The sequence below is a fragment of the Babylonia areolata genome, chromosome 23 (assembly GCF_041734735.1).
Source record: "Babylonia areolata isolate BAREFJ2019XMU chromosome 23, ASM4173473v1, whole genome shotgun sequence".
In the NCBI taxonomy this organism is placed as follows: Eukaryota; Metazoa; Mollusca; class Gastropoda; order Neogastropoda; family Buccinidae; genus Babylonia; species Babylonia areolata.
The window spans coordinates 16755362-16767925 of record NC_134898.1 but is presented as its reverse complement, the minus strand read 5'-3'; the positions used below and the strand labels follow the sequence as shown (position 1 = coordinate 16767925).

At 39.8% G+C, this 12564-nt stretch overlaps 1 protein-coding gene across 1 annotated transcript in view; it reads left to right on the top strand.

The window, feature by feature from the left end:
* Positions 1-6130, top strand: part of LOC143297751 (uncharacterized) — a 6417-nt gene extending 287 nt beyond the window's left edge. The window contains exons 1-3 of the mRNA XM_076610205.1: positions 1-321; positions 3183-3508; positions 4394-6130. The exon at positions 1-321 is cut by the window's left edge and continues 287 nt beyond it. Coding sequence (XP_076466320.1) covers positions 1-321; positions 3183-3508; positions 4394-4624 — 878 coding nt within the window. The 3' untranslated portion in view covers positions 4625-6130. The remainder of the gene's footprint in view (positions 322-3182; positions 3509-4393) is intronic.
* Positions 6131-12564: the final 6434 nt, after the last annotated feature.

The following is a 12564-nucleotide window of genomic DNA, read 5'->3' as shown; positions in this document are numbered from 1 at the left end:
ATGAAAACCTGTTCGGAGCTGAGATGGAGTCCGAAGAGCTCCTGCTTCGTCGGCTGTCGCCCTACGCCACTCTGAGACCCGGAGACCTGTCCGTACTTCTGGGGCTGCAGAATCAGACCGGCGGCAGCACCGACCATTCCCGCCGCAAGTTGACATCCCTCTTCGACAATGCCATTGTAGAGAGGAGCGAGAGCGATGGAGAGAGCGACAAGGAGCCTGAGTCTGAGGGACGGGACGTGGTGGTCAGAGGGCAGGACATCGGAGACCTCCCGTCTGAGTATGTTGTCCGGGGACTGCGTCCGCACGAGATGCCGGTGATCGGTAAGTTTTTAGGCATTAATTCTTCATAGTATTAAGTAGAAGTAAGCTATTATCCTCATTGGCGTAATGCTGTGAGATGGCACACCGGCAAGGTACCGGCAGGAAGAACTGAGCGATAAATTCATTGCTCGTTGCAGACGAAACTAAACTTAATCGATATTTTTATTACTTTCCGCTTTGATCGGGCTTTTGATTTTGACGGAGCGACTGTTTTCATTATTGATTAAAGCAGTGAATAAATGGGGAAAAAAGTCATTAGCGAATGGGAAATGAAGTAGCTTTCGAAAGGTGGAATTTTTTTTTCTCGGATCTGTGCAAAGTCATTGCAGCAGACATTTCGAGCTGAGAATGTCAGGATGCCGGCCGGCATCTGACGTGGAGGACGAACAAATGACTTGCAATATTTCCGTCCACGCCCATGTCTTATCTCAGTTCGATTTTTTCAGTTTTTGTTCGTCACTTCAACGCTTTCTTAAAAAAAAGAAGAAGAGAGAACACTGAAAGCACTGCTGCATGAGAATGATTTGTGTAACTGTAATTTTGTCTGTTTTGGGAATAACATCCATTCCTCAAAAAGCAATTTGTTGCTTTATATAGAAAGTTTGTCACTGCACATGCATCTCTGTACTGCATTCACACACTGTTAATCCACTGTATAGAGGAGCAGTATATGTATTGATTTTCATTTTCTCGCTATTATGAAAAACTGCATACGGTACCAAGCCGACTGTGTTATCCATGGTTAAAATGACTAAGACAGTACAAGTCATAAAAGAAAATATTTTGGTGTCATAACCATTGCTGTATTTATTGTTTACTGCTTTATGGTATATTTCAACTGCTTTTTGTACCATTTGTCTTGGCTATTGTTTGCTGGGTCATGTTTGGCTTGAAGGAATGGGGTTGGGAATATGGTGAACAATTTTTGGAACTGATATGTACTTGGCGGGGATTTTTTTGATGATATAGAAGTGAAAGTCAATGCATTACAGCCAACAGCAGTATCAAAGTAATAATTGCAAAATATTTGATGATCACATGAATTATTTTGTTAGCATGTGCATTTGAATTGATCAGTGAGGTTTGGTCTTAGGATGTTATAAACACTTATTATATTAGACCTTTAATTGTATTTTTCTTGCCAGGAGTTTGATTTTTATTTATTACATATATTAGCCATTGTCACAAGGGTGGGTAATCAGTAACATTACCTACTTTTGGGTCAAAATGCACAATATACTGTAATTAAGAATTAACCATGCCATTGAAATTCTTTTTTTCAGAAGTGTAAGTGTTTCAGTTTTAACTATTGTATATGTATATACGGTTGTGATGTAATGTGAATAATACTGGATTTTAAAATATCTGTGGAAAACATACTATGATGAGAAGTTTAAAATGTAAACTTTTAGATGCATTGTATGTGTGTGTATTCCTAATGCAGTTTGCATTGTGTTGATTATATGAATTATTGCTTATTTGATTATTATCATTGTGAAATAATGTCTGACAGGATAGGTTATAATATATACTGGTCAATGTAAATCCCCGCCAAGCGCTCAAAAAGTATATAAGCCAAATGAGTGGCAGTTCTCATATTATGTGGGATGGGATGTTCAGATAGCTTGATTGATGTTTTTGTAGGCATGTGATGTTTTTGCCATGTTCCTTGCTGAAATCTTCTTTTTCAGGCGCTTCTTGGGCTCGAAGTCCAAGTTTTTCCTAACTTGAGTTCGTGTTGTTCCGGCCCGGTTAGGGTGCGAACAGTAAGGGAGTCTTCAATGGTCTGCTTAAGTAGACCATTCCATTCCTACAGTATTTTCGTTTCATTGTCTGCTTGTGTTCTGATTCTCTTGGTGTTTGTGTACTTGTCCTGTTCAGCATGGATGAGTGTGTGAATGCGCACGGGAGATTATTGGACGTGGGTTTTTCTCCACGGTAAAACCTAAAAAACAAAAAAAAAAAACCAACTCGTTTCCTGGTCATTGTCAGAATGCTATGATGTTAATCTACATGACATTGCTTCATATGTGGATTTTTTTCATTCTTTCAATGGAGAAAAATGTTGAAAATGAATACTGAATAAGTTTTGTACTTGGAATTGTTTAAACAATATTTTTTTAATTCAAAATATCAGAAATGTTTATTTTTACAATCTTCCTAGAAGATGCAATACATTGTCAGCGCAGTTGCCTTATACTGTGGTCTGCCCTGGATAAAGCCACGTTATAAGTAACTCAAAACAATGAAGTGTTTACTGTCAATGAAACCAGTAAACTTTAGCTCAGTTGAGGAATGATTAAGATAATCTGAGCATCAAAGCATTGGGTAGTTCAATCACTGGAGGCTTCTTACTGAAAGCATTTATTTGAAAAGAAAAAAAAGATTAAAAAATAAGGGGGGGAGGGAGGGAGGAAAAAGAGGGAAAATACCAGTCTTACATTGGTCCATTAGTTTGCTGCACACTTTCAGACCAGTAGTATGATTCATGAAGTCAGCAGTTTGTATCTAAGGAATATTGCTTTGGGGTCAGACCACACTATAAGGATGCCGCTGTCGTGTCCTTGAAATGTGTAGATTAAAGCATTTTTGGTGTATTATGCGTTTTCTGTAGTTCTTGAAACAATCATTTTGAAAGATATTGGTCATTTTTCATTCAAATCAAGTGTTTTTTGAAATGTTCATTTTTAAAGTTATTTGAAAACACATGAGCTTAATACTTCTGATGGCAACTAGTTTGAAACGACTAGTGATATAAATGTGTGCCTGGAAATTGTCTGCGTGTGTGTTCACTGTGGTTCGCATTACCCTGTGTGCCCCTCTACCCCATACTAAGTGCACTCATTGTATATCGTTCACAGGTGTTTACGTGGACCCCAAAATTACACCTGGCTTCCGCTACCGGATCCGACGAGTGGGCACAGAGAGCTACCTGTTTGAGGGGAGGGCACTCACTCTGCTGTCGGTGGGGCTTGGCTACGGAAAGCGGCTGACCTTTGCTGGAGATTCCCTGATCTTCAACGACAACTACTTCTGGTCCGACAGTGATCCCAGTGGTTTTGCCTTCTCCCTGGATGCTGTTCAGCCTGGAGATGAGCTGAAGGTGTATGGAAACGACGGCACTGGGGTCATTGGAGAGGTCAAGGTCATCAGAGTTCCTGGTGTGCAGAAAGAAATTTCTAGAGAGGTAGGCGTGTGTTTGGTCATACTTTTTTTTTTTTTTTTTTTTTTTTTTTAGACTGAAATTTGACCAAATTGCAAATGTATTCAGAACAGAATTGAAAATGTTAATGAATATAAACAAATTTAATAGGGAGAAGAAACTCAACTGTGAATTTGTATTCTTTCTCTGAATCCTGCATGATTTTACATCATGTGAATACACACACACACACACACACATATATATATATATATATATATATACACAAAAAGTTTGGTTGTTTCTATACTTTCAAGAATATAAAAAAATATTTTTGCATGATGAGCTGCATTCTTCAATCCTCTTATGATAAAGATTCCATAACTTACTTAACTGATCATCATCAATGGCTGTATATGTTTGAACAGATTTAAAATCTCTTAAAGCTCTTTTTTAAACTAAAGGTTTTTTTTGTTTTTTTTTCCTGTTTCAGAAAAGAATGAAATCCATTTTTTGGTTAAGGGTGTGGGAAATCTTATCATTTTTGATACTAAATCCTAGCTTTCCAGTTGACAGCTTGATTTTTTCTCAGTACCTATTGATTAAAAAGTCCCTGTTTTTGACTGCAGGTGTTGAATGGCAGCTGCACATTATATCTATACCTGTTGATGAAAAAAAATGTAGTCACTTTTTCTTGATTGCAGGTGTTAAATACTAACTGCACTTTTTCTCTATATGCCTGTTAATTAAAAAGTCCCATTATTTTGGTTGCATGTGTTGAATGGTGACTGCACCTTATCTCCATACTTATTAATTAAGAAGTCCCCTTTATTTCATTTTGGGGGAGGTGAGGGGTTGCAGGTGTTGAAGGGTAACTGCACTTTTTCTCTGTTTGTTCAGTAAAAAAAGTCCCCTCCTTTTTGATTGCAGGTGGTGAATGGGAACGTCGTCAAGCGAGCCCAGGTGACACTGGAGTGCCAGGTGATGTACTACCAGTGCCAGCAGGGCCGGCTCAACATGAAGCTGAGTGACGTGGAGCACATGACCGGGGAAGCGGTCATCGTCAAGAAGAAGAAGTCGCGGGTGGCTGCCCTGGACTCCATCCATGGCGTGGTGCTGGCCTGCGTGCCTGGTCAGTGCACGCTGCAAGTGGAGCCTTGAATGGCTCCAAGAACTGCCTTGTTGTGATGTTGACTGAATCCAGCAGTGATCTGTTGTGAGGAGGGAGCGACTGAGAGAGCTTGCTTCGATCAGATGGAGAGAGAGAGAGGGAGGGAGGCTGGACAAGAGATTGCGAGGAAGAAGATGAAAGACTGCAGGAGAGAGTGAGGAAAAGAGACGGGGGCAAAAAAAATGAAAGAATGGATGAGAGAGTGGAAAAGAGAGAGGGAGGGGAGAAAATCAGTTTTTAATCAATGCCAAAAAAAATGTTGTCAGCAATTATGATGAAAGAAACGTCAGGCGACATCGAAGATACCTGAAACATGGACCAAGAGTTTGCTTTCCTGTTGCAAATTCAAGTCTTTGCTCAGTCAGATGTCAAGACATACATACCAAAGAAAGGGAATCACCTTAAGACTTGTCAAACCTTTTTGGTTTTATCATCATATCTTTCATCTTCAAGAGTATCATCATCAGGGCAATACTTATAGTATTATTTTTACAACCAATGTTTTCTCAAGACAATTTATAAGGTGTGTATCTAATTGAAACTTCAGTTTTATATGTTTTATAACTCCAAGATATGAATGTAGATGGATGCAGGTGTACAACATCATTCCATGTTCAAACATGTATATCTCCAAAGCAGTATTTTTGTGTGCAGTTTGTCATTGTCCGTAAGATTTATTGTACAGTTAATAACATATTGCACTGTCAGCATTAGCAGTTTCCATTTTGCTGGTGATAAAGAAAACTGCCATACACAGCAAATATGTGATCTGTGCCATTATTATCAGAGGACATGAATATCACTGCATGGAACAGAAACTTGAAACGTGTATCAGAATTATTTTAGACAATTGTATGACTAAGTCATCAAGGTAAATATTTGAAAACATGCAAATTATTTCAGAAGATTGAACGATTTATTCAGCAAAGCAAATATTTGAACTCGTCAAAATTATTTCAGATGATTCTGTGTATTAGTCGTCAGAGCATTTAAATATACGAAAATACGCAAACAAACAAAATGAAGATAAATGAAATAGAATTTGCTGGAAAAAGTTGTGAATGCTATCATGAAACAGCAAAATTTTACATTTGAGATTGCAAAAAGTTCTAATGCTATCAATAAGTATCATGAAAAAAAGAAAAAAACATTTAAACAAGAGAGAAGAAACAAAGAAAAAAATTTACATTTGGGATTGCTCAGAACAAGAGCTCAACTGTGATATCAGTTATTTTTCTTGTTTTGTACCTTCTGTTTTTTCCCCTTCACTTGTGTTTGCTGTGCTATGTTAAGATTGTTGTGTGTAAATTCAAGAGTTTATGTATTCTGTCAATTGTTATTTGTATGAATCAATACTTGAAATTATGTTGTGATCAGTGTTTCCAAGTTACTTTCTTTGTTTTGTACTTCAGTTAGATCTGTTTTAAAAAACGTTCAGACCATGTTAGTATGTACAATTTTTTTCCTTTGTTTTTATTTTTTGCAAATTATTCAATAAAGATTTTTTTTTTAAATAAATGGTGGTTTTGCATTGTTGATGAAAGCTGTAAAACACAAGTTTTAAAGACACAACATGTTTTCTCTTACTTTCCACTCTTTGATATCTTCACAACACATGTTCACATGTACGTTAGTGTATGTGTGGATACAAACATGTACGCATACAGTATGACATCTTAACAACACACCTTTTCACATGTATGTTGGTGTGTATGTGTGAATACAAGCAACATGTATGCATACACAGTCAGGTACACAAGGCATACTGTTTGTAATCATACTGACTGGTCAGGCTGAGTGTCATTACTACAATCATTATCAAGCTTCAGTTGGTCGATTCATATACACCATTTTGCATCTGCCTCAGCAATTTTTTTTCAACGCTTGACTTGCATTTACTACTGGTCAGGCCTTGTCATCTGATCCTGGATGTTTGTCGAGCAGTTCGCTTATTGATCTGAGGGATGGCAAACCTGCTGTCCACACGTTTAAAACATGCAGGCTCACAAGCACTGTACGCATCTACCATTGTTTAAAACATGCAGGCTCACAAGCACTGTACATATCTACCATTGTTTAAAACATGCAGGCTCACAAGCACTGTACACACCTACCAGTCACATAGGATTCAATTGCTTTGACTCCAGCAGTGAGAATTGCAGTTATGATCTATGATGACCTGTTATGGTCAATAAACTGCAATCCCAGTTGCCATCCTAACTGTCTATTTGGGTAACAACTACATTCCTGACTAGTTTCATTAGGGTGGGGGGAGGTGTACACTGCTGGAAGCAATTTTCAAGAAACAAATAATTCCACATGGTGCCTTTGAAGACGGCATCAGATTTTAAAAGCATTAACCGGAACCAAACAGCTGATTAAAAAGAATAGATAAGTACTTAAAATTAGATGTGACACTGGATCAATTTAATAATAGTCACTAAACACATAATAGCACAATCTTGTGGAGAAGTTTTTTTTAACTGGTTGGCAACTTGATGACATCAAACACTTCATTGCACAATCCAGTCAGATTTTATTAATTGGTTGGCAAATTAATGACATCGAACTGAAGCCATCAGATGTTAAATGATTTTTCGAAACAGCACAACTGCTGAAAATAAACAGCGAAAAAGCTTGACACAATGTGGAAATATAACTTCAGTTTTCATTACTATACACTATGGCTCATACCCTCATGATCAATTAAGGAGATTATTTTGTTTTTTGTTCGTCAGTATTAAACACAACAGCAGTAAACCTCACGCAACATACTTCACTGCAATGCATTGCACTACATACAAGGGATTCGTATTTTTTCCTGGGTGCAGTTTTATTTGTTTTGTTTTTTTCCTATCAAAGTGGATTTTTCTACAAAATTTTGCCAGGGATAACCGTTTTGTTGCCGTTGATTCTTTTACGTGCACTAAGTGCATGCTGCACTCATGGTCTAGTGGAGGGGAAGAAAATATCCGCGGCTGAGCCGTGATTCGAACCAGTGCGCTTAGATGCTTATCTGCCAGTAGAAAGTCAGTGAGGATGTGGGCTGGAATCCCGAGCTCTCCCTTTCTCCATTGTTTGACCAGTCAATCAGACCGAGTGTCTTAACGGGCGCAATAGCCAAGTGGCTTAAGCGTTGGACTTTCAATCTGAGGGTCCCGGGTTCGAATCACGATAACGGCGCCTGGTGGGTAAAGGGTGGAGATTTTTCCGATCTCTCAGGTCAACATATGTGCAGACCTGCCAGTGCCTGAACCCCCTTCGTGTGTATACGCACGCAGAAGATCAAATACGCTAGTAAAGATCCTGTTACCCATGCCAGTGTTCGGTGGGTTATGGAGACAGGAAAATACCCAGCATGCATGAACCACGACAGAGTCATCGGCAAGTCGAGGTTGGTCGTGTTATGGAAAGAAGAAGAAGTGTCTTGTCATACAGATGAGATGATAACACCGACTTTCCACGTGCAACACACACTTAAAAAAAAAAAAAAAGAACCCATGACAACATAAGTGTTGTTGTCCTCTGTCTAAATTCTGTAGAAGAAATCCACTCTGATGTGTACACAAACATAATACATGCACAAGCGACTTGGAATTGGTTATGCAGTTAGTCAGGCATTTGATGTGGTGCTGTACCGTATATGGTTACGTCAGAACACAGTGATGCCTCCTTGAGAAACTGAAACTGCAATACAATGCAGTCTAATCCACTCCAGTATGAGTACAGCATAGCCTAGTACAGAACAGCACAGACGCACACACATGCATTCACAATCCCCCCCCCCCCCCCCCCCCCTTTATGTGCCAGAATGATCATTCTCAAGATCGTGGGCACCGAAGGAAAGGAGAGAAGAACACCGCTCACGCGGCACCGCCCCCCCCCCCCCCCCCCCCCCCCCCCCCCCCCCACACACACAAACGCGCACGCGCGCGACTGAGGGGAGAGGGAAATATATCTGGCTCCTGCCAGACAAGTCTCAAAACCCAAGATCAACCTGTTATGCGTGATATGCAAGTTCTTCCGAGCTATTCAATTTAGGGGAAAGCAGTTACCCTAAGGGGAAAAAAATAAATAAAAGGACGCATTGAAAAAAAATATTATGGAACAAAAGTTTACTTTTTGTCCTGCCGACTGACAGCCGATCCATGCACAAAAGACACGTAACTGTTTACATGTATGTTATTAATAAATCATCGTTGTATAGTAATACGTTCATCATCAATCGGTCATCAATTGTATCAAAGCTTTATATATATATAAAGAGAAAAAAGAACAACAAACACACCAATCTGTCAAATATTCCAAATTTTCGGAACGATCACGTTTCTCCCTCAAGGGATAAGTTGTTTACATGTGACCAGGGGGTCACTCTTACGCAGCTATTATCATGACGCAACAAGCCATGACGTACATGTTGTGATGCAGGTTTCGCCCAGAGCCTAAAGAATTGCAGTTGTCTATTTTCTTCTACTATCAAAAAATAAGTTCCTTAAAAGCTAACTTACTGAATAACTCAATCAACAGCAGTTGGGGGGGGGGGGGGGGGGCGGGGGGGGGGGGGGGGAAGAGAAGAAAGAAAGAAACAGAAAGAAAGAGAAAAAAAGAAAAAAAAAGGGGGGGGGGGGGGGGGGGGGGGGGGGGGGGTTGCATAAAAAAAATAAAACGATAAATATAAATAACAATAAAAAACACACAAAAAAACCCCGAAAATAAAAGAAATAAAAAATCGTAAAAAAAGAGAAGATAACAACAACAATAATAATAATTCAATATATATATATATATATATATATATATATATATATATATAATATTTGTAAAATGTATATATAGGCGATATATATGTATATTAAATTTTTATGTTTTTTTTTTTATATATTATGTTATATCATACTATATCATATTATATTGCATTCGTTACTTTTTGTGAATATTATTCAATTTTGGAGATCAATGGTCTACATCAAAACAGACTGAGTAAAAGTGGTTTTTTTTTTTGTTTGTTTTTTTCAACTGGTCATAGGCCTTAGCGTATGGAGCAAATCGCGAATTTTCCAACTGAACACACCGGCACTGAAGAGCATCGTCTGTGCAGTGTCTGCAATGAAGTTTACCTGCGATAACCAAAACGAGGTCTGTGCGGGTTTACCAAGCCTTCAACACACCGCCGGAACTGTGTTTGTTTAACACACTAGACGCCACGTTCTTGGCATCAGAGATCTTTTCCCATCCCTCTTGCGGCCAATCAGTGGCAGCCTCTGTGCGTGTGTGTATGTGTGTGTGTTTGTGTGCATGTGTGGGTCTGTATTTTTGAGTGCGTTTGTGCATGCGCGAGAGTGTAAGTGTACACAGGTGTCAGTAGAGTTCTGTGCACGTGCGTGCGTGCGTGCGTGTGTGTGTGTGTGTGTGTGTGTGTGTGTGTGTGTGTGTGTGTGAGAGGGGGACGTGGGGGTGCGGGGGGAGGTGGGGTAGAGGATGAGGTATGTATGCATGCCTACACTGTGGGAGCAACAGGATATTGGAACGTATATATATATATATATATCTTTGTACATATGTGTGTGGAGATATGGGCATATGTGTGTGCGCTTGTACAAGTAAGTGTTCATCTGTGTGTGTGTGTGTGTGTGTGTGTGTGTGTGTGTGTGTGTGTGTGTGTGTGTGTGTGTGTGTGTGCCGTGGAAGCTGTGTTACGTAGACCAGAAATGAGTGTGTGGAGGAGGGGGGTAGAGGAGGTGCAGGGTAATGTGTGTGGTGTGTGTGTGTGTGTGTGTGTGTGTGTGTTGGAGCTCATGTACGTTTATATGTATTTGACTGCTTTCATATCTGTGAAACTGCATGTTCGGTGCATATCTGTTATGCATGTGTGGGTGTATATGTGAATGTGTGTCTTCATGTTTTACATCTATTTGCTTTTTTTTTTTTTTTTTTTTTTTTTTAACATTATAGTTATTATTTATTATTTATTTATTTATTTATTTATTTGTGTAAGCTTATCTATCATTTATTCACCTTTTTTCCCCTCAAGGCCTGACTAAGCGCGATGGGTTACGCTGCTGGTCAGGCATCTGCTTGGCAGATGTGGTGTAGCGTATATGGATTTGTCCGAACGCAGTGACGCCTCCTTGAGCTACTGAAACTGAAACTCCCCGCTGAGTGTTGTTAATGAAGTTTGCGGTGATAAGATGGATGGGAAAAAGCTGACTCACATGCAGACTTCTCAAGACGGTGGTAGTTTACAGCAGCCGGGTTTTTCCACTGTTTACAGCTCAGTGTGTTCATCTGAGAACAAAGTATGAGCATTCTGCGCACGCGAGTCTCTCAAAGTGTGTGTGTGTGTGTGTGTGTGTGTGTGTGTGTGTGTGTGTGTGTGTGTGTGTTAACAACTTTGAATTTTTTTTTTAGCAGGAACGGGTCGAGTTATGAAGAAGAAGAAGAAGAAAAAAAAAGAAGGAAAAAAAAAAGAAGAAAAAAAGAAAGAAAGAAAAAAAGCATGAACAGTCTTTCATAACCACTTTTCTCTCTCTCTCTCTCTCTCTCTCTCTCTCTCTCTCTCGCTTCTTGTCTTCTTTCATTTTCTCTCTTTAATTTTTTTATTTGTGCTTTTGGATGAAAAAAAAAAAATAAAAAAAGATCTCAAGTTGTTTTTGTGCCAATTTTCCTTCTGCGCCAAGCGCGAATGCTACGCTAGATTCTTGCAATAACGTAATGTCAGTTTTGACGTCCTATTTAGAGTGGCTTTCGCCCTTTTGGTCTTTTCTTTTTTCTTTCTTCGTGTTTAAACCGGTCGGGCATGTAAGAAACTGTTTTGTTGTTTTCCTTTTTTTTTCTATTGTTGTGTGTGTGTGTGTGTGTATAAACAACACAAAAACATTGCCAGAGGGTCTTGGTGTTGTGAAGATTTCGTTGAACTGACGAGGGTGGGGGGGGGGGGGGGGGTTGGGATGTGGATGGGAGGGCATTTGGAAGGGAGAGGGGCGGGGGGAGGAGGTCAGGGGGGGAGGGAGGTAGTCGTAAACTGTCTGTCCGATACGTGTCAGTGAGGTCCAATTAAATGGCGTGGTTCCAACTCCGTGAAGTGGGTAGGATAGGTGGTCTGGCTTGCGATGACTGACTGATAAACCCCATGCCTTATATCTCGCTGCAGCGCTTTCCATGGTATGGAGGAAGGTGGCAGAATGGTTAAGACAGGCTGACGCTCGTTTGTCACAAAATACGGAGCCCGCCGGTGACTGAGGGTCTGGGTTCGATTCTCGCTCTCGCCCATTCTCCAATGTTTGTCCCCTGGAAAAATTCTGTACGGAACTGAGAAATCAGTCTACTCTGATGGGTATACTTTATATAGACTATACAGACTCGGACATGCACACAAAGCCTGACTAAACGGCGTCAGGTTATGCTGCAGTCACCGTCAGTGCTGGTCAGGAGGACATCTGCCAAGCAGATGTGGTGTAGCATATATGGATTTGTCCAAATGCAGTGATGCCTCGTTGACAAACTGAAACTAAATACTTTGCATAGAGGATACAGGAATACAGGAAGTTGTTCCACATTATTATGTGCGGCCTGTATTGCCGCATCGTCACGTTGTAATCGGCTTTCTATATGAAAAATAGACCTGGGCTGTGTTCCTCTTGTAATCTTTCTACGATATGAAAAATAGACCTGGGCTGTGTTCCTCTTGTTGTAATCTTTCTATATGAAAAACAGACCTGGGCTGTGTTCCTCTTGTTGTAATCTTTCTATATGAAAAACAGACCTGGGCTGTGTTCCTCTGGTTGTAATCTTTCTATATGTAAAATAGACCTGGGCTGTGTTCCTCTTGTAATCTTTCTATATGTAAAATAGACCTGGGCTGTGTTCCTCTTGTTGTAATCTTTCTATATGTAAAATAGACTCGGGCTGTGTTCCTCTTCAGTCTTATTTT